Below are 25,892 nucleotides of genomic sequence, written 5' to 3' on the forward strand. Positions count from 1 at the left end.
ATGTCCCCACAGCAAAGAGGCCAGTGAGTGTGCAACTTGATGGATGTGACATCCCCGAGGACCAGTCTTTGGGCCAACCAGGCTCTTCTCCACCCTGCCAAGATGCGACGTCATTCAGAAGGGGTTTCCTAGAAGGAGGAGAAAATGACTTGAAAAAGCTGTCAACAGTTTCTATCATGAAACTGTCACACCAGGGAGAAGAAAGGCCCTGTGGAGTCATCTAGCCTTGGAGGTGAGGCCCAGGGCAGCTGCTGTAGGGAACAATCGAGAAAGGAGGCCAGCTGGAGTGGGATTCTTGCTTTGGAGCACGAAGGTGGAGGAGGAATCCTCCCTCCAGCCAGGCTCACCAGCCCTTCCTTTCCTTTGGGATTTTGATCCCTCAATAGCCCCCTCTTCCCCTTGCTGCTTTCCTTGTTTTTTTTTTTTTTGCTCTCAGCTTATAAGAAAGAGAAGAAAACTTACTTAGCTCTTCAAGAAATTGCCCTGAAAACAAAGAGAAATAGGTGATGAGTGGAAGATGACTAACTCCTCCCACATCCTCCCTGTGGAATTCATAGTCACCCCCCTCCTCCCTTTCCACTAAGGGACCCCACAGATCTCAGTAAGTGGTTCTCTTCATGGATCCTCTGAGGAGCCTGGAGTTGGCCATGTGGACAGAGCAGGAAGGAAATTCCAGCTCTGAATCTTGAGCCCTGGTTCCAACCACTCTCTTTATGTTTCCCACTCAGGACTGGCTTGATCCCCTGCTGCCCAGTGGTCCTGTTTGCTGCCCCAGCACTGCACCTGCTAGTCGTCCGTGTAGCCAGTTGTAGCAGATGATCAAGGCCACCAGGGGTCCGAGAACTGGCACGATTACAAACAGGGTTATCTTCCAGCAGGGCACCCTCAGGAAGTGGGGATCTGAATCGTTTGCCACAGAACAAACAGGATTAACATGTGTTCCCCCTTGTGTCCCACCCACCCCTCTCCATTTAATATTGGGTTTCTTTTGAGTGGTGGAGGGGGGAGGTTCTTAACCTGGGTTCCAAAATAGTTTGTGGATAGAGTCCAGGGAGTTCATGAATTTGGATGAGAAAAGCATTACATTTTTATTTTCACTCACTTCAAACTGAATTTAGCATTTTCTTACACTAAAAATGTGGCTAACAAACCAGTTATCAGTAGTACCTGTGACTTTATCACCAATGGAAACCACATTCCCTTCAGAGTTGTTGCAGAAATCTCAGAATACTGTTTTATCAATATTTTGAAATCAAATTATTAGACCTGCTGCTACACTTTATTATTTAATGTATATTTTGTATTTAGTATATATTATTTAATGTACATTTGTTACTTTATCACAAATTTGTTTATATTTTGAAAACTATTTCAAAACAATGGTTTTCTTTGTAATCCTATGTGTTATATTTTATGGGTACAGTTCAAAACATTCTGGGAAGGGAGGGGTCCATGAGGCTTCACCAGATTGCCGAAGAGTACAAAAAGTTAAGACCTTTGTTATTTGAATCCTGTAAAACAAAGATCCTGTTCCTTCCCTTTGAGTTGCAGACTGTGTGTGTTGTTTTTTCTGCACACTGATTAAATGCCAGCATGGAGCCAGGGGCACCTCCAGCCTCAGGAGGAGAGGCTGTTCAGGAAGGCTGCTCAGAGCAGGGACCATCTTATAATTTCTTCAACATCCATTCAATGAATATTTGGGTGCCCTTCTATTGTAGGCATTGTTATTAGGCACTGGACAATCTGCAGTGAATAAAAAGGACTGAGACCATGTCCTAGGGCCAATATTCTTTTTTTTTTTTTTTGCTGCATGGCATTTGGGATCTTAGTTCTCCCACCAGGGATTGAACCCTCACCCCCTGCAGTGGAAGTGCAGAGTCTTAACCATTGGACCACCAGGAAGTCCAGGCCAACATTCTAGTGGGGTTTGATGTCTTCACTCTTCCCCCAAGTCGCCTTCCCTGAGGAGTCACATGTAGTTACTCATTCTGTACTGTGAAAACTCATTCCTCTGTGTGAGTTGATGATGTATGTGTACTTTGTTCTCCAGTTAATTTATGTATATGTATCACCTCCCCAGCTAGACATCGAGTTGATGTGCAAAGGATCTGTTTACCTCCCCTTTGTAATTCCTGAAAAAAGAAGTAATGTACATAAAGTCCTTGTAATTCCTAGAATGTTAACATTTGGGAAGCTGTTACAGTGCCAGGTACATGAAAGCGTAATGTAAGTGTTGCTCTTATCTAACGCATCCTAGGTGCAGATGATGACATTTAAAGAAAGAACAAGAGGGAGGAAACCAACCAGAAGCCAGGGGTCCTTACGTCCCCAGGTAACAGGAGCCGAGTGAAGCACCAAGCTGACCTGGGGGGCTGGGTACCCCAGGACTTACCAAAAGTCCGGTGGAGATTCTCTGAAAGAACAAATGGAAAGGGATTATTAGTATGGCACTCAAAACAATCTTTTCTCCTCTGAGCCTTTGTTATTTAGTCACTTTAAATTGTAAGTGACACACGATGGAGGAAAGGAAGCTGTAGGATTTTACTTCTACTCTGGCTGAAGGCAGGGAAGAGGAATGAGACTCTCTGACTGGTTATAGGAGTTTTAAATAGTGAAGTTCCCGCCTGAAGGGAGCACAGGGTATTGGGACAGAGGCAGAGATGGTCTGAGAAAATGACCATTTCAGTTACACCAGAAGACCTGGAGGGAGGCATGGGGGAGGGAAGGTGCCTGGAACTCACCTATCTCTGCTGGAATTTTTCCTAAAATAGAAAAAGGTGACATTTTTAGTTCCAGCTCAGGCACTAGATGGGGCCCCTCCACACCCATTGCCTTGGGCCTTTGTGCAGGGTATTTCTCAGTAGCCCATGAACACCCTTAGAGTGAGAAGAGCACCAGATGTGAAAGCAGGAGTTCAGGCTCATTCCCTGACTATTGCCTGGGTTAAATATTGGGTTAAAGAAAGTGGAGAAGCTCAGTAGACAGCGATGTTCACCAATGCCCCAAACCAATCTAAGGTTTTATTACCGCCCCCACTGCTCTCTGCTCCTTTTCTTGCTGGTTCTCAGTTCACAATGTCACTCCACCCCCTGGGTTGTCACTTAGTAAATCTAAAGCTACTTCCCATCTGAATGAGGAAGGAAGGAACTAAGCTTTTAGTTGAGCAGCTGCTTTGTGTCGGCTCTGTACTAGGTGATTTACATAACACTGTCCCCTTTAATCCTCCCATAACTTGTAGGAGGGAGGGTGTTATCTCTACTTGACTCAGACTAGGCAACTGAGGCTTGGAGAGTTCATGTCATTGTCTGAACTGGATCTAAACCCAGGCTAGCCAACTCCACTGATCAGGTTCTTTCTGCTCAGCCATGTGGGCTGAAGACCTTTCTCATGTGGGAGAAGAGGTAACTGAGTATCTGGGATGAGGTCAAGGGAAGAGAAGATCCCACCAATATCCCCCCTCATATACTCCAAGCCCTCCTTGCTGCTTTATCCTCTTAGGAATGGGAGGGGGAGGAGAATTGGAGGCCCTGTGAGCTTTGGCTTTGAGAACGCTTGGTTGCGGGGAGAAGTCTCAAAATGAAAGCTCTCGGGCACAAGAGAGGAGCTTCAGACGGTTGAACCCGTGTCCTCAGTGTTGGATGGAAAAGGAGGAAACAACACCTACTATGTGGTAGGGACTTTTACTTACAGTATCTTTATTTAAACCTAGTAGCACAGACTTGCCTGATTCTGAAGCTCACACTCCCCCAGTTGCATGAGCTGCTGTGTATGTTTCAGGGGCCAGAAGATAGGGGTTTAGGCCTGAGCTCTGCCACTTATAAGCTGTGCCAGCTTGAGTAAATCTCTGAACCACTCCAGGCCTCAGTTGCTTCCTCTCTAAAATGGGGCTATTATATATCAGCCCTACCTCATAGGGAAATGAAAGGCCCTATTATCTAAATGATATTTACATTCGGTAGGATGTAAAACTTGTCATTATTGAGTTCTGAACCCAGAAGTCCCTCAAAAATAAACGTTAGCTGACCAAGCTCCAAGAGACCAGGCACTTCAGGGAAGGGTCCCCAGCCAGCCACCCTCCAGCCTGTACCTCTGAGTCTGCGCTGCAGGCAGAGGAAGGCAAGGCCCACAGTGATCTGCAGAAGGAGCACAGGCAGAACCGCGATGAGCGCCAGCACTCCAGGGTTGATCCAGTAGAAGGGATCTGAAAGGCAGAACCGGGGGGCCCAGCACTGTGTTATCAACACCCAGCACAGTGCCCACGGCTCCATGAGTCAGGGTCAAAGAAGATGAGTCAGAACTAACACCTAAGCTTAGGTTTAAAGGAAAAGTAAGTGGTTGTTTCTGGGAAGGGCCAGTGGTTTAGAATGACAGCCGTATACTGGGCCAGTCTTGGAGAGTTCTGAGAACCACGAAAGGGACTTAGATCTGATCCTCAAGGTCACGGGGTACACTGAAGCATTTCATGCTGAGGAGTGACAAGATCTGATTTACTGACTGCAGGACTGGAGGAGGGGGTCGAAGGCAGTCAATTAAGAGGCCATGGTAATGGTGAAAGTAAAACACATGAGCTTAGGACAGTGGTGGTGGTGTAGGAAGTCAAGGTGAACTTAAATAGGAAAAAAAATACATATTTTCAGTAAACTTTAAGCTGAAATTTAGTGTTTCTTTCAATTATGTTTGTAGGCAACACTCCACAACAATATGAACAGAACCTGAGACTTTGTCATCCCTAAAAATCACAAATATTTTCATATCACGGTACAGAAATCTCAAAATATCACTTATGTTCATTTTGAAATGACACTATTATTAGGGCCACCCCATATCTTACTTTAATATTTTGATAACTGTATTTCAGTACAAGTATGTTTTATGCATTTCAAATATCCTTCTGAGAAGGGGTTCATCGACTTTACCGGTCCGACAAAAGGGTGCATGACACAAAGAAAAGTTAAGAACCTTTCTTCTGGAGCTTTTGAGAAAGTAAGATCCGCAGACATGGAGTGGGAAAGATAAAGACACAGGGGATGAACTTTGGCTCTCTGGCGCCATCTATTGCCCATTCTCGAGTCGGCTCAGTGCCCCAAAGCTTTTCCTGTATAATCTCAATGTTCAGGGCCGGCCCTTGTCATCTTGTCCTCTGCGTTAGGGGGCTAGATAAAGATACTGCCATCAGGGTAGGCATTAAGTCACAGCAAACAACATCAAACTGGTTTCTTAGGTATAAATACCATCCTTCAAGCTGCGGTTTCAGGCTCTTGTCTGTTACTGTGTTCCCCAGGAGAAAACACAGCCAGCTCTACTTTCAAAATTCTCATTGGAAGTTACCTGGAGCAACACTGTTTAACAATTACATATTTTAGTTCCTTTTTTTGTACACCTTTTATATTTTAACAAAGGGTTAGGATCACAAAAAGAGAGAAAAAGAGACATTATGAGACTTCTGATGTAAAGTGATATGAACGAAGTATATAGCATCACCTATGAAATATGCTTGACAAAATAAATCAAACCTGAATCTGATTGTTCATATCCTAATCTATAAGTTTACAGAAAATAAAAGGTATGGAACACTGTGTTAAACAACATGGGAATGAAATCAGCAAAATCTAGATCGTGGGAAACTCTACAGGGCGAATACCGACCTGTGGATCTTGTTTGGATTGGATTCAAGCAAACCAACTGTAAAAATATATTTATAAAACAATCATGAAAATGTGAACACAGACTGAGTATTGTTAAGAATTTTTGTTAAATTTTAAAGATGTAATAATAGTATTTTGGTTATGATTTTGTTTCGTTTTGTTTTGTTTTTGAGTTTTTCTATTTGAGACATACGGTTTTGAGGATTTAGCAATGACACGATAATGCTGCCTAGGATTTGCCAGAGGAATTCATCTGGGGAGGATGGTGATGAGTGGGGTCTAGTGAAACAGGTGGCCTGTCCTTGGGTCATAACTGTTGCAGTCAGGTGATGGGAACTTGGAGGCTCATTATAATAATCTCACTACTTCTGCACATGTTTTAAAGTTTCATAATGAAGAGTTTAAAGAAAGGTTTAGAGACAACTAGTAATAAAATCACAAAACTGACAAGAAAAATACAAAGTTGGAAGGAGAGATTAGAAACTCTTTAGAGAAAGAGGTGAGGTAATTACACCAGCATTACACCAGAAACTTGGCCATCACAAAGTTACTGCATTTCAGTCCTAAATTGGTCTCAGCTTCCTGGATCCTCACGCTAGGTGGGTGGTCCATCATTAAACTCTCTTTTTTAAAAGACTCTTAGGCATGCAGATTATGAGAAAGGAGAAGAGGGTCGGAATGTGGAAATCCACCCAAAGGAAAACTTTCTCCCCAGGCAGTTCATTTGTTTGTTTGTTTGCTTGTTGGGGTGGGGTGGGGATGTACTGGGGGAGGCAGTTATTGAGCCAGGAAGCTACTGAACAGGAATGAGGAAAATCGGAAAACTGGAGAGATCCTCACTATCAGACTTCCTTGCAGGTAAAAATCCCTCAGTGTAAACAGCTGTATGAAGAACATTCTGTGACACACAAAGCTGTTTTCACAACCCTGAGATCCCTCTCTAGAAATAGTGCTTTGTTATCCTGCATACAATGCCGTCTTCTGGTCCCAGTACTGCAACAGTGGCCCTTGAGATACAAAAGTGATCAATTGTCTGATGTTTGCCCAGCAGGTGGGGAGGAGGGAAGGGAAATGACCTGAGGCCCAGGCCTCAGAATATGCTTGTGTCTCAATTAAATAGCAATTAACTTTCAAATCTCCCCCTCCTTGTCCGTGTCTTAACCCCTCCGGGATAAAACAAAAAAATAAATTTCAAAGTCATCCCTCATGTAAAGCATACCACAGGGCTTCCCTGGTGGCGCAGTGGTTGAAAGTCCGTCTGCCGATTCAGCGGACACGGGTTCGTGCCCTGGTCCGGGAAGATCCCACATGCCGCGGAGCAGCTGGGCCCGTGAGCCATGGCCGCTGAGCCTGTGCGTTCAGAGCCTGTGCTCCGCAACGGGAGAGGCCACAACAGTGAGAGGCCCGTGTACCGCCAAAAAAACTAACCAACCAAACAAAAAAAACCCAAACATACCACAAATGAAATTCTGGAGAAAGGAAGCAGTGGAGGTAAAATCTATAGGTAACATCTCTTTCTATGATTATATTCAGATGTTAGTTCTACTTGTTTAATTCCTTGCAACTATGTTTACCAGGAATATATTGTTTAATAATGTTCCTCATCTAATTAAACACCACAAGCACATCAACTGAGGAATTCACTGTAATAGGATTTGACCAGTTTGACTCCTTAGGAATAAGGCCCTTGTTTTTAACAAATAAATGAAAAGACAATCCAAAGCAAAACAAGAAAGGAAAAGGTCCACTTGGATACTTTGATTAACTTTCAGATAAGTAATATTCCCCTCTAGTAGCACAAAATAATCACAAATGGATTATTTTGGATTTTGCTGCCTACATTTTTCATTTTTTCTGTTTAAAAATTTTTTAAATTTCTCTATACGTACCCACAAATGTGCATGTTATATACACACTTTTATATAAATGGATAAATTTTTTGTTCCCTAGATTCTGTAGCTTGCTTTTATCACTCAACAATACCTTGTAAAATGCCTCCAAGCTGTCTGGAATGGCCCTACAACAATCTTTTAAATGGCTGCATGATATTCACTGTATGGGTAACAGTGTTTACTCAGTCACTTCCCTACTCATGGGCACAGACTCTGATTCTGGCTTCCTTACATCATTACAGAATAATGATGTAACGGACAATGTGAGCATATGAATTCTCAGAGATACTGATGTGCGTATCTCTATGGAGTTAATTCCCAGGAATGAGCTGTTTGGGTTGAAGGATCTCATCTCAATTGAGAGAATGACTGAAGGCTCAAAGGGAGGTCCTGGCCACCCAACAGACAATACCTACTATTATAGACACTACTCACCTTCCACTTTCAATTCTATTGCTGCCTCCTCTTGGTAAGAATGATCTCGGAAGAAGCAGGTGAAACCTCCTTCATCTGAGAACCTTACATTCCGGATCCTGAGGGTCACCTTTCCCTCCCCAATAGTCTCTTTCAGCAGCTCCGTGCGGCCCCGGTATTCAGGCGCCTGCTCTTCATCTTGGTCCTTGCCATTTCGGTAGAGATGAACCACCCTGGAGAAGGGGGGTCGGTACCATCCCACCTCCATGCCTGTAGCATTCTTTCCTGGAGATATGCGACAGGGTAATTCCGCTTCATCCCCCACCAGCGCCCGGATGGGCTGCCCTGGTCCCATTACTCTGAACTGTCCTACCCAAGACACAAAAGAAAAGAAACTGAGCATCAGAGGGAACCTTGACAAACAAACCCTTCATGGGAGGGGCTACTTCTAAACAGGGAAAGAAGAAGACACTTGATCTTTAAATAGAATTCTAGAGCCAGGGAGAAGCTCAATTTTTCTTAAAGGTCTCTGGTTATAGAGATACTGTGAGTTCCCTGGACAGAACATCCTAGCATGCGGTCATCCCAGCCTTTAGGTCCCACCTTGCAATGTGGTCCAGCATCTTGCAGTTTAACTGTCGCATGGGCCTCCCTGTTCAGTTTTGGCCAACTTGATCCTTCTTCTCCCCTTGGAGGTTTTGCTTTGGTCGTTCCTCCACCACCACCTCTCCATCACTTCTCAGCCCTCTGTACTTGTTCACACCCTGGTCCCAAATTCTTCTCCTCTGAGATCTTCCACTCTAGAGGTGGCGGATCTTCTTTCCTTCTTTCCTCCTCCTTCTTTTCCTCTGTATCTTCAGCCCTCTCTACAGCTCCTGGGCCCTGCCCTGTACATGCTCCCTGTCTTTTTTCCTCTGTGGGATATATCTCCTTGTCAGCCTTGGCACTACTAGAAGATGAAGCTGGTTTCTCCATTAGACCTGCAGCCATCTCCCGAGGGAGTATATGTTCTGAGCCTTCTCTGTTAGGCGGCTCCCTGAGATTGGGAATCTGTCTTTGGAGAGCAGGGATCCTCTGTAAAAACTTATTAGTGCCTGATAGTGTGAGACAGAACTCTCAAACATGATGAGACACTACAACTCAACAAACATTTATCATGATATACCATGGGATAGGCACAACTAAGCATATTATATATACCTTATCTAATTGAACCCTGACAGCAACTCCAAGAGGCTGTTATTATGATAGTCCCCGTTTGATAGGTGAGAAAGCAAAGTTGGAAAGATAGGTAAGACCAAGTTCAAGGAGAGCCCTGAGTTAAGGTCGCCTGATGGATTTGGGTCTCCTTCTGAAGGCTGTAGGGAAGCACTGGCGGTATCTGAGGGGAACCATGTCAGCACATCTATGTTTCGAAAAGATAACTTGCATGGCAACTTGAGGGTGAGTTGAAGGAGGTGAGCCCAGGGAACTAGCCTTCCTGTTCTCAGGGTCTCCCCAGGGCAGGAATAAAGAGAAATCTTACCTGCAGAGCTGGAAGACAGCTGGAGGAGGAAGAGGAGGGAGGGGAGGCAGCTGGGCAGAGAGGAGCTCAAAAAACTGGCCATCTCCACTGTCAGTGGGGAAAAAGAGCCCCTGCAGCAGGGTCAGGCCAAGCAGAGGCCCTTGGGGTGCGTGTCCCCACGGCTGAAGAAGCCCCAGGGGAGGATCGGGGAGGGCAGAGCTGCCCTGGCCCTGCTTCCTCCCCAGCAGAGTCGCAGCTGTGCTCCCAGGCACAGCCCCACGTTACCCTTGCCAGGCACTTACACAAAAGGGCTACAGAGCCAGGGGATGACCAGGGTTTGCCTTCCCCACCCCCTCAGAGCTATGGAGCAGAGGCTGCCTGGTACTGGGCCTTCCTCCCCCACTCTCTCCCAGCGGCCAGCCTTTGAGGGGGCTTCTAGGATCTGACCTGTTGGGATGGATCACTCACTGGCCCTCAGGCTACAGCTTGTCGGTGCAATCTGCAGGGTCCCTTCAATCCCTCTCCTCCAGGTATTAGCCAAAAGATAGGGATCTGTGTTGGATTTTTAAAAAGGAAGGAACATTTAGACTTGGTTTCCTATTTCTATGGTCTCATAACTGTCATTACCAGGACATTCTTTCCTCTTGATGTCTGACCTTTCTCTCTCCCACCGCAAATCCAAACGCCCTTCCTTATGTTCAGATGTGTTGCTTGGACTTAGTTAGCTTCTCCCTCCCAAAGAATACATTTCAAAGAGTCATGAGTTGGGACTTCCTTGGTGGCTCCGTGGATGAGATGCCATGCTCCCAATGCAGGGGGCCTGCATTCGATCCCTGGTCAGAGAACTAGATCCCACATGCATGCTGCAACTAAGAGTTCTCATGCCACAACTAAGGAGCCTGCCTGCCGCAACTGGGACCTGGTGCAACCAAATATATGTGTGTATATATATATATATAAGTAATGCGTTTAAAAAAAAATAAAGTCGTGAATCAAGTGTCAGGAGTTGATGGTCACCTGTGCTCCAAGAAGCAAGCATGAAGAGAGCAAGATCTGCAAAGTCAGCGGCTGTCAATCAATACAGGCACTGAGGACAGATCAGCAGTCAGGACACAGCCCCCAGCCTGGGCATCACTCTCTAATTTCCTGTCACAGGGGAAAGTGAGATCTGGGATGGGAATACGATCTTTCTCCTTATCCCCAGACTTGGCTGATCACTAAAGAGTGAGACCAGTATCAGCACCAAGTTTGAAAAATATATTTTCCAATCTTAAGGATGTCTCATCAAAAAAAAGTCAGGATGGACAATTTAAAGCCATGCTGTCCAATACTGTAATCACTAGTCACATGTGCCCATTTAAATTAAATAAAATTAAAAATTCAGTTCCTTGATTGCACTAGCCATGTTTCAAACGATCAGTAGCACATATAGCTAGTGGTTACTGCATCGGACAGCACAAATATAGACCAGATCCATCATCACAAAAGATTATATTGGGCAGCACCGTTCAAGGGCTAGGAACAGAACAGGGACAGACATTTTCTGCTCTTGACTGAGATGAGCATGAGGGGCTAGAAGGATGGACTCCAGTCAGCTGAGTCTGGGAGTGGTGTATTCTTTTTTTCTGCAAGGCGGCTGTAGTTTGGGCACAAGCAGGCTGGCTATTCTGAAGCCGTGAGGGTGAAAGTCAAGGTCTGGAGGGATGAATGAGGTGGGAAGAGGAGTCTCTGTGCTTGCCTGACTTCCTCTCACGTGGGGATTCTCTCCTTCTAGAACCTAACATATCCTGTGATGCTCTTCCTCCAAGATACAAGTTCAGGTTCAGGTAAGAAAGTTATGCACAAGATGCTTTCCTGGACAGGGTTTGGGGGTCGTAGGGTGCTTGAAATTGTCTGGCACTAGTCCAGTTGTCAAAAGCTGGATAGGAGGGCTTCCCTGGTGGCGCAGTGGTTGAGAGTCCGCCTGCCAATGCAGGGGACATGGGTTCGTGCCCCAGTCCAGGAAGATCCCACATGTCGTGGAGTGGCTGGGCCCATGAGCCATGGCTGCTGAGCCTGCGCGTCCGGAGCCTATGCTCCGCAATGGGAGAGGCCGCAGCAGTGAGAGGCCCGTGTACCGCAAAAAAAAAAAAAAAAAAAAAGCTGGATAGGAGATCAGGGTGGAGTGGAGGGTTAGAAGATCAGAGCGGGTCAGGAGCTAGCCAACCAAAACCACTTATAACGACTACACCCCCTACCTCTAAAGAGCTCACCTCACTTGCCTCCATGCCCTCGACTGCCTCACATCTTTGGAAAGGGGGTGGATTTCTGGAGCTGGGGCGAGCAGTCCCTTGGATGGCATGGTCTCTGGACAAGGGAAAGGGGCAGGGCTACCAGCAAAACAAAGCCGGTGGAGTTGCCATTTACAGAAATCTGGGTGTAGGAACATCTGGGTTTTGCTGGGCATGGTGCATGGTGTGGACATGTCTAACAACCCTGTGTTGTTGGTTAGGCTGGTCATTTCCTTCAGCACTTAAAAGTTACTTTAATTTTGTGTGGCGTATGTTATATGATCTTGCAAATATTCTTGGGTTGTTTCTCACTCTCCTCAGTAATTTCCATTTGATCTACACCTCTCACCAGGTCTGATAACAGGCCGTGTACACAGTCATGTATGCAAAGTGACATACTATAAATATGTTAATGTGTATATTAACACACTATCCGTATGTAAAATAGTAAGCACTCAATAAATGGGAGCTTACCTAGATGTTACCCAATAGCAGTACTCCGTAAGTTTTCCAGAGAATGTGTAAAATATATATCATGCCCTGTTCTGCTTCTTGTGTTCTTCTTGTGGTGTTTACTTAATAATGCATAATTCCATATTAATACATAATATAGCCCTCTTGAACTTTTGAAAATGGGTTCTTATTTATTTGTTTATTTGGGTGTTCATTTGCTTCTGTTTCCAAATCCAAAAGGTATAAAATGACATACTTTGAAAATCGCCCAGCCATCCTGGGCCAACTTGTTTTCTCTGAATTCTTCCACATATGTGCCACTAGAGGGAGCCCCACAAGAAAGTTCCTTCGTGTGAGAACTCATCTACCCTCCCTCCCTTTTTAACATAAATGGTAACAACAATTTATCTTGGAGACAATCTATATTAGTACCTAAAGAACATCCTTGTTATTTTACACAGCTACACAATATTTTATGGCATGAATGTATCATACTTATTTAACTAGCTTCCCAGGACATTTAGATTGTTTCCATTTTTAAAATATCAATTTTACTAGGTTAAATTAAAATGTATTCAATTAATTTACATCAATAGATATTTAACAGAAATGATGTGCGTCAAGCTTTATATTAGGCTCTGATTGTAAAAGTTTCAGTAAGATGAAGAAAAAAAAATTTTTTTTGGCCGCCCTGTGCTGCAGCTTGTGGGATCTTAGCTTCCTGAACCCCGGCCCCCTGCAGTGGAAGCCCGGAAAGCCAGGGAATTCCCAAGAAGTTTCTTGCTTTCTTTGTAGTTTCACCCTTGACCTGTCATGGTGGCTTTGTTTTTGTTTTTGCTATTTAATATCACATTCCTTCAGGCACTGCGATACTTAGGGGGGTGAAAGCAGGCCTTCCCATGTGCCTGGGGTCCTGCCTCTCAACTTGGCAAGACAGGTATATATGTCTGACCCCACCTCTCCCCTGTGCCCAGGCTCCTGCTGGGAGTGGGCAGCACAGAGAGTGGCAATGGTTCCTGGGGGGAGTTGAAGGCAACTAAAAACCAGTCCTGGGGAGGCTGAGAAGGGAGATCAAGTTTGAACCTCGGCTCCAAGCCCTCAGCACATGTTCTATTACCCCATCAGACTTCACTTACAAAACACAAATTGAAAGAAAATTATTAAGAATTTCAAGACAGTGACACAGAGCATCATGGCCCAAACATAGTGTCCCTTCCTAAGCATGGGCCCTGTGTGACTGCCCGTCAAATGCCCATGAAGTTCACTGCCTTCTACACAGGTGAAGTTGTTGGTTCAAAGTGCATGTGCAATTGCAGTTTTAATAAATGTTGATAAATTACCCAGCACAAAGTTGTATACTTTGTACAGGTGGACACACTATACCTCTCAGCTTTCTCCTCTGTAAATGGGGGATACTGACATCCACCTCATTAGGGCTGTGAACAGAATTACATGAATGACCCATGGGAACTGTGAATGGTACACAGTAAACATTCTGTAAGTTCCGTTATTAGCTCTCACTTGCAGTGATTTTTCTTCTGGAACTCCCTCTAGTGGTATAAATCTCAGGAGGAAATTGATATTTTCTTTTCCACTTTTGTGGTCTTATTTTCATAGTATATGTGTGTTTAAACTGGTCTGCAAATTCCATGGAGACTCAATGACCGATAGACTGTAAAATGTCTAATTTATATCTGTTTAGCCCAGTGTTTCATGGGTCTGCAGGAAAAATGAGAACACTGATCTGAATCAAGCTGATGCAGGTACCCAGCAAGTGAGTTCTTGTACCCAAAGGTTTACATTTTATCTATTAACATTTTCCCCCATTTTGGTGTCTTTTTTGTTATTATTCTGAAAATTTTTCATTTTTCAAAAAGAAAAACATTCAGCTTGTTATGAATCAGGTGAGTCAAACACTTAAGCTTACTTACCTGTGCCCCCCAATAAATGGGAATGAATTTGTGCTGATTTTGAGCAAAATGTTATGAGTTGTCCTATGGAAGAGGCATTAAACTGTTCTGCAGGTCCTCGTGGGGTAAAACAATTAGGTGCAAATCCTCGAAGGTAGATTTCAGTTCAATACAAAGGAGAATCTTCTCTCCATCAGAACCGTCCAGCCCTGGCGGAGACTGAGGGAGCGAGCTTCCCATCCCTGGACATCCAGCCAACATAGAATGGGAAGTTAGGCTAGGTAACTCTAAGGTTTTTCCCTAGCTATAAGACCCTATGAGAATATACATTTTCCTTGCTCGTCTTTTTTTCCCGCTCCTGCTGCCTCCTTTCCATCTCCCCGACGCCTTCACTCTCCACCAACATTCCCTAAGGATCTTGCCGGGGAAGGCCCAAGAGGCGCTCCCAGTCTGCCTCGCAACAGCTGACGTACTCGACTTCCCGCCGAGAATTGGTTGCCAGAAGCCCTTGGGGGCGGAGAATAAGGCGGTGACTACACATATTCAGGCAAAAGCGAGGCGCTTGCGGACCGTGCAGTGACATCCAGTTGCAAAGGGCAAAGCTTTTCTTGCCCTTTCACTTCAGACCCATCGCCCTTGGTTACCTGCCTTCCTCCCCTGTCCGCTTCGTTCCTCTGCTTTTGTCCAGCCTGGATTATGGAGGCCTAAAATGTTGCGGGGCGAATAGCTCAGGAGAGGGAAGACCCAGGTGGCCATTTTAGCATCTGGCCCAGTTCCTGAGAGCACCCACCAGTGATGGCCCTTCAGTCACTACACGATTGCTCCGATAGAAGGAAAACACAGTGGTGGCCATTTTGGAGCTGGGCGACTGTCATTTTGGCCATCCTCTTAAAGCCTGGCAACTACAGCACACCCCACCCCACCCCCGGCCCCCCCAGCAGAGAAAACTATATGGAGAGAGAATTCTGTAGTATGGAAATCTTACAGCTCTTTCAGGACTCCTTATATCCCTATTCCAGAATATGGTGGACCTGCGTCTCCATATATATATGGATATATATAATATATATATTATATATATATATATATATAAACCTGGATGCTCAGATGCAAATTTCAGCTCCATGCAGCTGATTGATAAACATGTCAGACTCCAGTTTACTGTCCTGTGGGAGGACTTGTTACCTTGGAAAGTAAAGAAAATTCCGTGTCTTTAACTGTAAAATGGGGATTATGGGGTTGATGTGAGGATTGAATATAAGGTACGTAAAGTACTTAGGTCTGTGTCTGGCTCTCAAAAACCGTAATAACCTTTTGTGCAGGGTCTGGGCATAGAAAGGTCATGAGGGCAGGACTTTATCTTGTTTTCCCTGTATCCTCCTTGGCTAGAAGAGTGAGGGATACATAATAGAATAAGTTTGTGGAAAGAATGAACGGCAAAGTGGAATCTTAACCTTCTGATCTCCAGCCTTTGTATTCTCCTCGCTTTGTAGTCTCCTCCCTTTCAGGCTGTGGGTTCCCCCTTCATGCACCTTCTTGCCTTGTAATCCCTCTAGGTCAATATTTACACTCTTACTTGATCTAGATCACACCAACTTGTTAACCCAAAGGTTAGTTTTATTTTTTTGTGTGTGGTTGCACTGGGTCTTAGATGAGACATGTGGGCTCCTTAGTTCTGGCATGCAAACTCTTAGTTGTGGCATGCATGTGGGATCTAGTTCCCTGACCAGGGATTAGAACCCCGGTCCCCTGCATTGGGAGTGCAGAGTCTTAACCACTGCGCCACCAGGAAAGTCCCCAGAGGTTAGTATTTTTGACTTTTGACCTTGAATCCTGGATTAAGGGCTTTGTGTGATGAGGAACTTCAGGTGTCTGCTAGCCTGGAGGGAGCTATTTTGAGGGGTAAGGATGACCAATGATAAATGACTTTGGTTGATTTTCAGGGGCCAAAGGTGGTTTAGCCGGAGCCAGCATCTCCTCTCCCTTCCCCCTCACCTTTCCCTTCTCTTAATGTTATTCCCCATGGCCACTTCCACCGCTTCCAAGACTCTCACAGGACCCAAGTCTTCCTCTCTGTTTCATCTTCCCTGCTGCTCCAGGAAAGGAAGACATTAGTTTTACCCACCAGCAACAATCCCATTTTTGTGTATATTTCAGGGGACATTGAGGCTTCTGGAGCCACAGCACCCAGCTGCTCAAGAATCCTTCAAGTGTCAGATGAGAAAACCGATGTCCAGATTTTTTAATCAATCAAGTTGACTCAAACTTAGTCTTTCTTGTTGAATGAGCTTTAGGACAGCCATTTTGACCAACTGAGCAATTTGATTCCCATTTACCCTTGGTTCTCAGCAGCATTCCAAATGGTTGGTGTTGCCAAGTCATCTGATAAAGGAGGTATGTTAGGTATAGTTTTATCTCAGAAAATAATGTTATAGAGGAGGAAAAAAAAACTATTATGTTAATATATTTGACTGTAGGATTTTTAATACGCTTCCTGAAACCGTTGATTCAGGTACTGACTTACTAACAAACCACAGAAGTTCAGCCAGCTCAGTTAGTCTGGTGATGCTATTCCCTCAAAGAAGGAAAGGATTTTGAAAGGAGATGGTAAATTATAAAGGGGACTGGGGCCTTAAAATTAGTGAGAGTGGAGTTGAATGTGGAGACATGTGTGTCTGGAGGCGGGGGGCGGGGGAATAGTCCTGGGTACAGTGGTTTTGTGTTGGGTATGGCTATACCTCTGGTGTGGCCTTGAGGTATTATGGTGATTTCTATTAGCCCAGCACAGCTTTCTGCCTAACTGGGGTTAATCAGGGCTACACACTATTGTATTCAAATCAAGGCTAGGAAACTGCCAGAATTGAGGCATTTCCTTTTTATTTCATACACTGTTTGATATAGTTTCACAGTGAGCATATGGCCTTTATAATTATGATTTTTTAAAAAGTTACAAAACAAACAAACCTGGAAAGTCTCCTTAGTTGGGAAAAATACTGTTTCTGGAGGGAATCTAAGGTTGCCTTGTAACTATTGCCATCTAGTGGTCAGGTTAAGTTATTGCTCTGAGGTTGGACACAAAGCAAGCGCTGGGAAGACACTGGGTGAAGTTCAGTCGGGATCTGCCCCAGTGAGAGTACTTAGTGGACGACATACCGTAGTCGTTTGGCAAAGTTGTACAGAGCTCATACTTACTGAAATATTAATGCATCAATGAACTCACATATACTCAGGAGTTAGAATCGAGAAAAATGGTTGTAGGTGCTCAGCCCATGCTAGTCGTGCTTCTATTTGGAGGCATTTCATCCTCCTTCCTGACCACCATCCTGCTCTTCCCACTTTAACCTCCAGTTTACTTTGTGCTCTTCCATCATGGGCCCCTACAGTTAGAAGCTACATTGTTACCCTCAATCCCTTTAGTAACATGTTGGTAAGAAGCTAGCAAATTCAGGGATACTTGCTTGGTACATTCCTGCTATTTAAAAAGTTCCCCACAATAGCTTCAGTTGGGTTGGATTTAGGGAGGGAGACTTCAAAGGGCATTGGTTCTAGGATTTAGGACAGTGAGTACAGAAGGAAGATGAAAGAAGACACCCTGTCTTGCCCGCTGGCTGTTTTACAGCAACCAGGGACAAGAGGATCACCTGTTCTCCTAAGGTCTACTGGGTCTTGGTCTCCCTCTTCTTTATATTTGTCCCCTTCTTCTGTCCTACTTGTAATTATTAAGACAGAATGAAAGTTTGCTCCAGATACAGTTGGAAATTCTCCACCTTTGTCCCTATTTCACAGCAGGATCTTGGAATAAGACCAAGAAGGCTGACCTTTGGAAGGGCACTTCCTTAAGAGCAGCAGGAAAGGCAGCAGGACCATCTTCCTGGTAGCATCGGATTTAGGGGGAGACTTCAAAGGGCATTGGTTCTAGGATTTAGGACAGTGAGTACAGAAGGAAGATGAAAGAAGACACCCTGTCTTGCCCGCTGGCTGTTTTACAGCAACCAGGGACAAGAGGATCACCTGTTCTCCTAAGGTCTACTGGGTCTTGGTCTCCCTCTTCTTTATATTTGTCCCCTTCTTCTGTCCTACTTGTAATTATTAAGACAGAATGAAAGTTTGCTCCAGATACAGTTGGAAATTCTCCACCTTTGTCCCTATTTCACAGCAGGATCTTGGAATAAGACCAAGAAGGCTGACCTTTGGAAGGGCACTTCCTTAAGAGCAGCAGGAAAGGCAGCAGGACCATCTTCCTGGTAGCATCTTGCTGTACTAGTAGAGTGGTCTGACTTGGGCCACCATTAGAGCTACCATGTGGGTGTAAACTTGTGCATGCACCAGAATTTATACCCGTAATGCCATTAGAGGACTTGTGAGTGGTGGGAGATGAGCAGAGGTCCTGCCAGGCCTAATGCCGGTGAGGGAGCTTCAGTCTGCTAACCGTAAGGGCTACTGGGCAGTAAGGGAAGGGTATGGGCATCCCAGCATTGTGGACAGCAGAACAACAGCACCTGCAAATAAGGCAAGTAAGTAGAGATATTGCTAAAAGGGAACATACAGAAAAACACTGGAGAAGTCTTCTTGGAGAGGGACCCTGCCTGTGTCCCCGCCAAGCTCCCTGCTCTGTGGCAGGGTGAATCTACTCCTAACAGAAATCTTACCCACATAATGATTGCCCCATCGGTTTTATCCACATTAGCAATGCTGATGTGCAGATAACTCTCAGGGAGACAGACCCCTAGGTGCCTTGGGGATGCTTCCCACAGCTGGTCATCAGGATGAGCATGTCTTTAAAGTCAGATAAATGTTCACATCTTGGCTTATTATGTGTGAGACATTGGGCAAATTATTACATTTATTTGCGTTTCATTTTCCCCATTTACAAAATGGAAATAAAGATATCTATGTCAGAGAATGTTATAAGGAGCAAGTGAGACAATCCAAGTAAAGTACACAACCCCAAACTGTTTATAATAAATGCTATTATTATGACCCTGTGACTCACAGACTGGAAAGACCTAAAGGTGTGGAGGGTGTATCACCATTATGGCCTGTGGAATAAAATACCCATTTCACCAATAACTGGAAGGTCTTTGACAAACAACAAAGACCACCAAGAGGGTAATAGGCTTGGAAAATGGTGTGATAATTCTGTACAGTGGAGTGAATACTGATCTTTGAGTCAGAAGATGTTTTTATTGATTGATCTTTTATCAAACTTCTAACCAAATAGCAGGCACTGTGCAGCTCTCGTAGGAGGGAAAAAATGGGCACCATAAGTCCTTGCCCTCATGGAGCTTAAGATCTGGTCAGGAAGGCAGATATTAAGTAAATGATTCCACAATTAAGTTAATTACCAATGAGATAAGTGCTTTGAATGATGAATACAGTGTGCCAAGAGAGCACCTAGCAGGGTGAGGTGGGGGTTTATGTTAGTCTGAGGAATTCAGGGAAGGCTTCCTTGAGGAGGTGATATTTAAGCTGTTAATGAAGTGAAGATGGTATGGGGTGGGGAGGTGGAGGAGGAGGAGGGCATCTCCAGGCAGAGGAGCCTGGTGTCTCCTGAGTTGAAAGTACTGTATTTGAGCAGCTTAAAAAATGTAATCAGGCCAGCATGGCTGGAGCACCGTGAGTGAGGAGGGAGGACCTGAGACCTGGGTTTTTTGCCCAGTTCTGCTACTTTTGCCTGTATGACCTTGCGCAGGTCATTTAAACTTTCTGAGCAGCAGTTTTCTCATGTGACAAATGGAGATATTACCACACTGAAGCAGTTGAAAGGATTAAGAGAGATGTGAGTTCTTTGTAAATTATGCACCAATAAGGTATTATGTTTCTGTGCTGATCTAAGTGCAATGAATACTGAAAGCATCTGAAGGTGTGGATGAGTCATGTTGGTTTTGAGTTTCAGAGTGATGGCTTGGAAGAATAGGGAAGAGTTAAAACTCATCAGGTGTTTGTTTACTCTAGGTTGCTAAAAGCAGGGCTTGCTTCACAGCTGTTCTAGGCATCGCCTTCTGCTAGGATTTGAATGGTACATACGGTTCTCTGGACCAGGGAAGGACCCACCTGCCCCACTGTAATAGGGTCATGGTTTTCATATAGTGTCTTTATGGAGATCCTCAATGGTGTTTTTTTTTTGTTTTTTGTTTTTGCGGTACGCGGGCCTCTCACTGTTGTGGCCTCTCCCGTTGCGGAGCACAGGCTCCGGACGCGCAGGCTCAGCGGCCATGGCTCACGGGCCCAGCCGCTCCGCGGCATGTGGGATCTTCCTGGACCGGGGCACCAACCCGCGTCCCCTGCATCGGCAGGCGGACTCTCAACCACTGCGCCACCAGGGAAGCCCCATCTCAATGGTGTTTTTATGGTATTTCCATAAATAGAATTTCTAGTCTGTATGTATACACACACACGTATAACTGAATCACTGGAAACTAATACAACATTGTAAATCAACTATACTTCAATAAAAATTTAAAAAATAATAAAAGGACATTTCTAGTCTGTTGCCTCAGATGTGTTCATCTGACTCCTAAAAACATCTATTTGTAAAAATTTTCTCATGTTTATACAGTCGGTTCCACACATGCTTTTCTGTAATTCCAAAGTCCGCAACATTCTGAAAACCGAAAATTTTGTTTCTAACTCATTTGGGTGGCAAAACCTGGCCTGACTTGCATCCATCTTGTGGCAAAGCCAGAGGCGATGCTATTTATAGTCTTTGTTTACTCAACCTAATGTTAATAGTCATGCATTTTACTGCAGAAACATAATTGTGTTTATTATGGGCTTGAGACCTGCATATACATATCAAATAAGAGTTTCCAACATTTTGTAGCTTCTAATAGAAAAATCTGGGTGATGTGTCTTTTTACTCTGAGTATTATTTGGCTAGTGTGCTAGTGTGTTTAGCATAAGTGAGAATCATTATAGGGTACATGAATTGGACATATCAGAAGAGACAAATCTGATGCAGCAAAATGAACAAACAAAAACCCTACCAACCAATTTCATACATGCATTAAGATGCACGTACTTTACGAAATGGTATGAATAATTATGTACAGGTACTCATACCTGGTATATACTTAATTATATATATTTAAATAAACATAATACTTGTTTATTTTAAAATCCTTAAAAATCCAATTGTCTCATAGTTCCAGGAGTAGAAATACACACTAAATTTGTTTGTGAGAATGGAATATTTTCTAAATCTGTTAACCTGACCTCATATACCCTTTAGAAGAGGGACAAACTTACCATTTTCCTTTTTTGTTGCTTAGGTTGACCGAGCATTTCATTACGTTGTGCTCATTCATTATTATAGAAGGGCTTATTTATGGAGAAATTATTTGCAGAGGTAACTCATGGTGTCAACTTTGTAATCTGGTTATTGGCCCTGAGATCCTGTGAGACAGTGCTCCCCACGATCCCAGAGCACCTTGTGGGTAGGGGAGGTAAGCACTCGACCAGGCATTCACAGTGTTGCTTTTTTATTTTATTGAAGTTTTGTGAATTCCAGACTGGGTTCCTCTGTATATGCCTGAGTGAAGTCCAGCATGTAAATAACTTCACGTTTGAATTTTAAATCTTCATCCCATACATGTTCTAAACAGCAAGAGCTGTGTACGACAGAACCCCCCCCCCCCCCCCCCGCCCCCAGAGTTTCATCCTAATGTAAAAAGGCACCAATATCCTCCCTTCACACAGTCACCACTGCTGCTTTAGATGGAAGACAGAACTGAAATGCAGTTTGACCTTTGATAAAGAATGGCTTGAGGTGGGACTTGGGTGAGAGAAGTGCCTTGAGACTAAGTCTCTGAATGCCTTGGAAAGAATTTGGAAATGGAGTAAAAGACTTGAATTCAAATATTGGCTCTGTTGATTTTGTAGCTAGATGTCCTTTGATTTGCTTCTTAATTTCTCTAAATCACAGTTTACTTGGCTCCAAAATTAAAGCACTAACATCTATTCTGCATGGTTGTGAGAGAATTAACTTAGATACCATCCCCTCACCCCGAAAGCACCTAGCATCTAGCAGATCATCAATAAATTAAGCTATTTTGGTTAATATGTTTCCAGAGCTTACAAGGTGTTAAGTTCTGGGCTGTTTGCTCTCAGGGTTGGGCAGAAGACAGGAAAGGAAGTGGAAGTATGGGAAATAAAATGAACAAGGAGATTGGTCATTCTCAGGTAATTCAAGTGGGAACACCACCATCTCTATGAAAAACAGTCAAAAACCGAGAAAAGAGGTGGTTTCTCCAAAGGCACAAAGAATACAGGAGTGATGGCAGAAGGATGGAATCAGGTCCAGGGACTTTTCCGGAGGAGAGGACTTCTGTGCCTGGTGTGGAAGGAGGAAGTGGATTGGCTGTGGGGAGGGTGGGGTTAGGGTACTCAAGCTGTGATTGGGGAAGGACCTCAATAAATGTCCCTGAGGTGGACCGGGAAACTGGGAAGCTATATTGGAAGATAAAAAGTGTGAAAGGAGGAAGTTGCAGAGGGTGGGGAGGGTACTCAAGCTGTGATTGGGGAAGGACCTCAATAAATGTCCCTGAGGTGGACCGGGAAACTGGGAAGCTATATTGGAAGATAAAAAGTGTGAAAGGAGGAAGTTGCAGCTACTGGTGGAAAAAGGTGAGTGGTTTGTATAGTGAATATAATTGGAGCCTCTCTCCACACCCTCAAATGCCTCTGCCCACTGAATTACAGATATTGGCTAGACTGTTTCAATGTGCTTTGGAAGGTTAAAAGAAAACAAAACCCAACTTTAAAAAGAGAAAGGATTATAAAGGTAACCCTTGTAAAACATTTGAACAAAAATTGAACAAATATGACCAAAAAAGGTTATCTAATAATTCATGGCCCCAGAGGTAATCACTGCTAACATTTTGATGTATTTTCTTTCAGCTTTTAAACACATATTATATCACAGTTGTACACATTTTGTATTCTGCTTTTTTTTTCCAAACTCTCATGTTTTCCCATGTAAATGTCATTAGATACTCTTTTGAACATGTTTTTATAACTATTCCTTTGAACAGACAACATTCTAATTTATTGAATCAATAAACACTCTGTGATTTGGACATTAAAGTTGTTTCCTTTCCTGGGTTAGCATCAGCAGTGTGGTGATTAATATTACCAAGATAATTTTCAAGTTCATAGAATCACAGACTCCTCTTTTCCAGGGGGGGATTCCATCCTTCCATCCTCCTCAATTCAGCATAGTAAAGGACTCAGGACTTCAGGGAAGCCAGAGACAAGTTTCCAGAATGAACGACAAGGGAATTCCCTGGCACTCTAAGCATCTAGGGCTCTGGGTTCAATTCCTGGTCAGGGAAAAACGATCCCACAAGTCTTGCGTGTGGCAAAAAACAAAACAAAACAAACAAACAAACAAAAACCAAAACCAAAAAACGCAAAAACTAGGTGAGGAACTTGTGGGCTCCTGAGAGAATGCCTACTCGGATACTCCCCTACAGAAAGGCCCTGCTGGGACGGGGAAGGGTGTCCTCTGGGCACTCAACCTTGCCAGGACCATGAAAGAGCATCGAGACCAGAGAGCTGACCTAGCCCATAGACAGGGCACAGAGACAGGAAACTCTTCTTTCTAAAGCAATCTGGGAAAATTCTCATCCGTATGATGCTTTTTCTGCTGCCAGTAACTTGACAGCCACATTTTTGATTCTGCCCTGCTGAAAGACCGGCGGGTCACTTAGAGGAGGAGTTGCTATCATTTTGAGTGTTTAGAAATCCTGCCCCACTCTCTTCTTCTCTTCTGCCCATTTTCTAGCTCAGTGGTTCTCAGCCACTCCCTAGGGAACAGTTTGAAGATTTGTGGGCTTTCTTTTTGTAATTACAGTGATGAGCGGGGAACTGTGGTCCCTTATGGGTAGGGTAGGGGAATAAGATACTCTTCAAAGCATAGCCTGAACAAATGAAGAACTGTCCCTCCTCCAGATTCTCAAATGTCCCCTAGGACATTCATGTAGGTGAAAACTTGTGTTTAATTATCAGAGCCTAGAATTTAATATAATTTTAAAAGTGGTTTTAATATACAATGAACTTTCTAGGAATGCAATTACGGTTCTGCGTGAATTCAGGGAAGACTGACTTTCCTATCAAGAGTTGTTCAACATTTCGTTAAGTCACCTCATTGATGGTGACGTGCTGGAGGTAGTTGAGTCACCAACTCAGCACCTGTATCATCCCGCATTTGTAGCAGTTCCAGCCCCGTAATTCTATGGATAAGTGCAAGCATCTGCCTACTTCATCATGACTTCAATACTCGTTAAAATACTGTTTATGTTCTTTTACTACAAATTACTTCTTTTCTTATGTCACAGACAGGGAAGCATGTTGATTTTTTTTAAAGTTCTGTGTGTAGGTAGGTTATTTCCTCTATGAGCTTCCATTCAGCACAGTAAAGGAGTCATGACAAAATGTTTCAAGGGTTGAAGGTTGAGAACCTCAGTTCTAATCAGTCTCACAGCATTTGGCTTTCCCCCACCTCCTTCCCAGGACAAGCCAGAAAGAAGCTTTTTGTTTTACCCCATCCTCCAGAAGGCGCCCTCTCTCTCCTCTGGCAGCCCAAACTCATCCCCATGAACAATATACACACGTGTGCGCGCGCGCACATACTCTCTCTCTCTCTCTATCTCTCTCTCTCTCACTCACACACACACACACACACACACACACACACACACGCACGCACACACCTTCCACCACCAGACAACAGCCTGGAGCCTCCGGAACTGTCAAAAGGCCTGCACTTCCCCCACTGTCTCTAGAGCTCCCAGTTCTTCCTTAGTCAAGAAATATTGATTGCTAGGCCCTGCTGGAGTAGAGATAATGCTGGCTTCTGCCCACTTGGAGGCTCTTTATTTCCTGGTCCTTTTCTTTCTTTCTTTCTTTTTTCCCCTCCTACTTCAATTTCTCTCCTTGATGCTACCCTCCCCATCTTTTGCTTCCAATCCTCTCTCCGCGTTCCCTCCCCCCCCCCCCCCCCCCCCCCCCCCCCCCCCGAAGCAGGCGAGTAGCATTGCTGCTGGACCCACGGAGCCGCTCTGGTCTCCAGCTCTGTCTTCTCCACCCAAATCCTGTCGCGCTGAGGCGGCTCCCGGCCTTCACCCCCTCCCCTCCCCGCCCATCCCCTGTCTGACCCTGGCTTCTCCTTTCTCTCCCACCCGTCTCGTTCTCTTCCTGGCCCTCGGCCTCTGCCTCTCTCGTCTCACCCCGAACCAGGGCTGCCTTCTCTTTGTGCAGCCGTCTTTCTCCACCTGCATCCCAGATTCCCTGTCTCAGCGCCAGCTCCTCGGCCTTGGGCTCGGGCACCCTCGCCCCCACCTCAGCTTCCAGTGATCTAGCCTGCGGGTCCCCGCGCGTATGTGCTTGTGCACCGGCGTACCTCTCCCCTACCTCGGAGCCCCGCTCCCCTGCAGCCCGCCCCCCGGCGTTGTGGGCGGTCCGGGGCGGGGCCGGGATCCGGGCGGCTCCCGGGGCTCGGGTTGTGGGAGGTGCCCTCTCCCCGGTTTCCCCCCGCCCTGTCTCCTCCCGCACCCTCCTTCTTCCCTCCGCCCGGGAGCTTTCCCCGGTCCCCGGCGCCGCCTCCTTCCCTCCCGGCTCCCCGCTCCCGCGGCCGCCGCTGCCCCGGGGAAGGAGAGACGGGGGTGGGGTTTGGGGGAGGTGAAAGAGGAGGGAGAGACCCTGGCCGGCGAGGAGCCCGGATTCGCGGGGAGGAGGGTCGGGAGGAGGGGGAAGGTGGAAGAGAGGAGTGGGGAGCGGGGAGGAGCGGCGGGGCCTGGGGCCTT

The 25,892-nt window shown here is 45.1% G+C and overlaps 1 protein-coding gene across 2 annotated transcripts; it reads right to left on the reverse strand.

The window, feature by feature from the left end:
- Positions 1–114: 114 nt before the first annotated feature.
- MOG (myelin oligodendrocyte glycoprotein) lies at positions 115–9,786 on the reverse strand. Of its 2 annotated transcripts, XM_007449225.1 has the most exons (8): positions 9,477–9,786; positions 7,973–8,320; positions 4,088–4,201; positions 2,742–2,762; positions 2,393–2,413; positions 784–900; positions 463–483; positions 115–128 (listed from the first exon to the last, which is right to left on the reverse strand). In XM_007449225.1, the coding sequence occupies exons 1-8, from the start codon at positions 9,556–9,558 to the stop codon at positions 115–117; spliced, it is 738 nt and encodes a 245-aa protein (XP_007449287.1). In that variant the 5' UTR covers positions 9,559–9,786. The 2 variants fall into 2 exon arrangements, with proteins under 2 accessions (XP_007449287.1, XP_007449288.1); XM_007449226.1 differs by lacking the exon at positions 784–900.
- Positions 9,787–25,892: the final 16,106 nt, after the last annotated feature.

The sequence above is a fragment of the Lipotes vexillifer genome, unplaced genomic scaffold, assembly GCF_000442215.2.
Source record: "Lipotes vexillifer unplaced genomic scaffold, Lipotes_vexillifer_v1.1 scaffold657, whole genome shotgun sequence".
Taxonomy (NCBI): Eukaryota; Metazoa; Chordata; class Mammalia; order Artiodactyla; family Lipotidae; genus Lipotes; species Lipotes vexillifer.